We start from the raw sequence: 4,346 nt of genomic DNA on the forward strand, positions 1-4,346 counted from the left end.
ATTAATGACAATCGAAAGTATATCTTTTTTTGACCGGAGGGAAAATCGAGGCTAATTCCTGTTGTTTCCAAAAATTGTAATTCCTCTTTTACTCTAGCAAAAATCATAGAACTATGGATATATTTTCTATCTAAATTATTAAACAATAAAAAAAGAAAAATGTTATCTAATTTTGATTGTAATCTGGGTGGAATGCACGGAATTGAAACATAAACAGCGCTGCATTTAGATATGCCACGATGGCTTCCCAACGGATTGTTACTTTCGTACTCATCGAAGTACAAGAAAAGGGGTAAAACTGTTTTGTCTCTATCATTTAAACTTAGATTTTTCCACAATTCAGCTTGGACAAAATTAGAAATGATTTTCGTGTCTTGTTTCAGCGAATCTATATAATTTAATGTTTCATCGAAAACAGCAGGTAATTCGAAAAATTTTTTTAAAACAAAACGCAAAGGTATCATTTGAACAGTTACATCTAATATTTTTAATTCATTTAATGAACCACGACGACGGAAATCTTTTCTTTGACCTATTATGAATGATACAGGTGGAATAAAATTTTTTGTTTTCTTAAAATCCTGAAAAATGGAAGATTCTGTCGTTAAATGAGTGAACTGTGAAAATTGATCATAAATATTTTTAATTTTTTGTCCGTTCTCATTTTCATTACTGCAGATATTAGACTCGGGTTCATTACAAACAGTTTTGATAATTTCAGGCACTATAATTTGTACTAAATTGCCAACATCATTAAGAATATCGAGCGCTCGCTTTCTGGGTACGTCAGCATATTGGAATAACTTTGCCGCAAAAAGTAGCCATGCCTTTTTAAAATCTAATCTATCTGAGTTTGATGTGGATGGCCCAGAACTTTTCATATCACCGAGCTGTGCTTTTTCGAATTCTAACTCGCCAGATGAAAAATTTATATTTTCATTTGTAGTATTTTGTATAGCTTGATTGATGCCATTATTCTCGTTTATTAATTGTTCACTACATTTTTTCCTTTTTTTATTCGGTGGTTCACTTGTGTTTTGACAATGTTTTCTGTGTATGTGTGAGCGAAGAGAATTTACAGACTTAAAAGTCCTGAGGCAAGATACTGCACCACAACTAAAGCTTGTCGAATTACAATGTGTGAGTTTAATGTGACTAATAAATTGTCGGATCTCTTCTAAATTTAAATTGCATGGTTTACAAGTAAACACCATTTTATCAAACGATATTCGGATTACGGTTTTCGTTAAGAATCTGTTGAGAAATTTGGCCTATAATAGCAACAGTCTCTCGGCTACAATTATCTATCGGTGAATTAATATTATATAACGCTTTTTTAATAAATGTCCAAATCGAGTACACCCTAGCAGGAAATTCACAATATAACGCATAAAATATTCTAACGGTCAAATCAATGGTGTGTAACACTGTTTGACATTGGTAGATTGTAGGATTTTTTATACAATCATTGATATAAATATAAAAACTTTTTAAATTTACTAAAGGTCCCACGAAGATTGGAATTGGCTGAAGCGTTGTGTTGGAGTTGTTACAAATTTGTCGCTGGTTATCTAGAGCTGCATCGATGTCTGCTGCCGTCTGAACATGAATAAAAAAACTTTCTTGTTTTTCTCTGATCGAGAGCAATTTCTCAGCCCCAATATGCTTCCTAGATGGTTTTATAATGTATGGTAGCAGATATAGTAAAACTGCGTCCTTGTTATGTTGTGCAAGGGATGGAAGCGCTTTAAAAAATCCTAAATCGTCGCCATTGAGCGCTCTGCAATCTTCAAGACTGTTTATGATGACAGTTCTAGCGACGTCCCACCTTTCAAATAATGAATCTTCGCGATCGGGATACAGCCGTTGAAAATCAAGAGCCACCTAAATAAAATAGTATAAAATGAAATAATAATATTAGCAAATGTATTTAGCAACTATCACACAATACTTTACCAATTCTGGGCCCTGTCCTCCTTTTAGAGCTGGAAGCTCTGCAAAATAGTCGTGGACTGTACAATTTTGGTTCAACCGTGTTTTTCGAACAGGATATGATTTTATCCAATGTTCTTTCACAGAATCCGGTGGACCTATATTCGTGGCAAGCCACTCAGCTGCTGCTTGTTCCTCATCTGAAACGTGATTTCAAATATTTTAGTAACAAATAGTCGAATTGAATTAATATTTTTTTATATTTACAACATTATGTTACTTAAGATTTTAAACAAGTTTATTAGCTCTAATATTGTAAATAAAAATCATTTTTCATACCAGTGGCTGCCAAAACTTCAGGTACTGATTCTCTTTGCGTGGCAGTCAATAATCCTTGAGTCCGTAATTTATCTTTTAAATATTCAAAATGTTCAACAAGGGTGCCCTTTCTATTCCTTTTTCTTCTCCGATTGGTTATCGTACCATCTGGATTCACAATTCTTACACATGCAGAATCATATGGTGAATAATATATAAATTTGGACTCACTCGGAAATATTAAAGCAATTTCTTCTGACCACTGAGCAAATGTTTCGCCTTTTATTCTAAAAGTATATTAATCAGAAAAATAAATCCATGTTATTTTTGATGGATTTCATACAAATTAAAATGCATGGTACAGTGACCTGTACTATTTATTGCCAATGTCGAATGTATAATTATTAGTGATAATTTTTAAACAATATTAACAAATATTTTTAGAAATTAAAGAAAAAATTAGGAAAATTATGAATTTTACTACTTACGAAAATGAAAATGTTTCTTGTATTTCTGGATCTCGGTGCACACGTTCAAATTGACGATCCTTTTCATCTCCAACAACGATGCGAGAAAGTAAATTTCTGAGATTTTTTTTTAATCTCTCTTTCTTCAAATAATATAGAATGATGCTCTTCCCGTCAGTACTTCTTAATATAAGTTGATATATTCTCTATAAACAATAAAACTTTTAGTAAAATTAGATAATATCACGGAAATTTTAATGTCAAAAAAGTAAACTGTATTTTATTATTAAAAACACTGAAGAATATAAGATGGTTCCGAAGTAAAATAAATTATTCAATCATGTTATTGTACGCATCAGAAACGTAATTTGAAATTAGGTTTAATAAATATTAACCGTCAAGAAAATGATTTATATTAGAAAATAATAATACTTACATGGTTTTTTATTTCCGGTCTTCCGAAATGTCTGACGACGTTCTGTACGATGAAACAGAAATTATTTATTTATGCAATTTTCAATTCTCGAATAACAATATAGAAATGATTTTACATGCAAACGATACAATGATTAGACTCACTTGATTAATAAGTTCCGGTTTATCGATATATTTCAGAAAATCCTGTATTCCAATAAAAATGATTATATTTTCGTCAGTCTTTAATTTTTAATTTATCATAAAATAAAACAGATTGAATTTATATTTACATACCATCTTCCCGTAATGCAAATCAAAATAAATATGTATATAAATACAATATAATAAAAGATATATTTTATTGTGTTTTGAGTAATGAGAATTACATTCCTACTCTTTTGTATTAATTCTACAGAACAGCTGTTCTATAGAATTCTATCTAGATAGAAGAAAATTAGGGTTAGTGTTGTATATAGGAATGTTGAAACATCGATTGAAATAGATTTATATGCTACTTGTTTACGAGTACAACACATGCTTTAATAACATGCAATAACTATATGCATATATATGATTTATTTTATTCTTATTATCAATGAAAACATCAATTGCATACTACAACGAAATATATCTGACCATGTCAGTACACGCACAAAACTTAAGAAACAAAAGTAATACTTACGCAGAGTAACTAATTAAGATTTTTATAATTTCATATAAAGTCACACAAATAAACTTAACACAACACTGTTTAAGTTTATAATAAATTATGATTATATAACGTGTTGCCACCAATATTAAACGTAACGAAAAATATGAATGTCGTTATCTATGTTTACAGTATGGAAAAACTAACTATAGCACTTACAATACAAAGAAAGATTGTGTTGGACCGCTAATTCGAAGATTCCCGACCCAGCACGGAAACTCTCGAGAATAGAAAAAATTATAGGAGAGCACCCGAATTTTTCCTACCACACGGATCATAATAAATTATATACAGATTCTCATTTTTTTCTAGTCACTTACTAATTTTTGTTTAAAGTTTGAATAAAAATTAATATTTATCGAATATTACCGTGCTGCATAAGAATTTTTACTTTTACTCTTCTTAATAAATATTGAATCTATAATAAAAATTTTAAAAGGATTACTAATTTTTCTTTGAAGGTTGTCTTAATTTTTTAGGGAATTGACATTTGCGCGTGGATT

The 4,346-nt window shown here is 30.2% G+C and overlaps 1 protein-coding gene across 2 annotated transcripts; it reads right to left on the bottom strand.

Moving 5' to 3' along the window:
* Positions 1 to 1,196: 1,196 nt before the first annotated feature.
* Positions 1,197 to 3,968, bottom strand: LOC118065423 (uncharacterized). 2 transcript variants are annotated; one of them, XM_035080692.1, is made up of 8 exons: positions 3,817 to 3,968; positions 3,429 to 3,431; positions 3,297 to 3,338; positions 3,154 to 3,195; positions 2,739 to 2,923; positions 2,272 to 2,537; positions 1,957 to 2,132; positions 1,197 to 1,884 (listed from the first exon to the last, which is right to left on the bottom strand). In XM_035080692.1, the coding sequence occupies exons 2-8, from the start codon at positions 3,429 to 3,431 to the stop codon at positions 1,219 to 1,221; spliced, it is 1,380 nt and encodes a 459-aa protein (XP_034936583.1). In that variant the 5' UTR covers positions 3,817 to 3,968; the 3' UTR covers positions 1,197 to 1,218. The 2 variants fall into 2 exon arrangements, with proteins under 2 accessions (XP_034936583.1, XP_034936582.1); XM_035080691.1 differs by having other exon boundaries at positions 3,429 to 3,573.
* Positions 3,969 to 4,346: the final 378 nt, after the last annotated feature.

Source organism: Chelonus insularis, unplaced genomic scaffold (genome assembly GCF_013357705.1).
Source record: "Chelonus insularis isolate UGA/USDA-ARS -01 unplaced genomic scaffold, ASM1335770v1 contig_310_pilon, whole genome shotgun sequence".
In the NCBI taxonomy this organism is placed as follows: domain Eukaryota; kingdom Metazoa; phylum Arthropoda; class Insecta; order Hymenoptera; family Braconidae; genus Chelonus; species Chelonus insularis.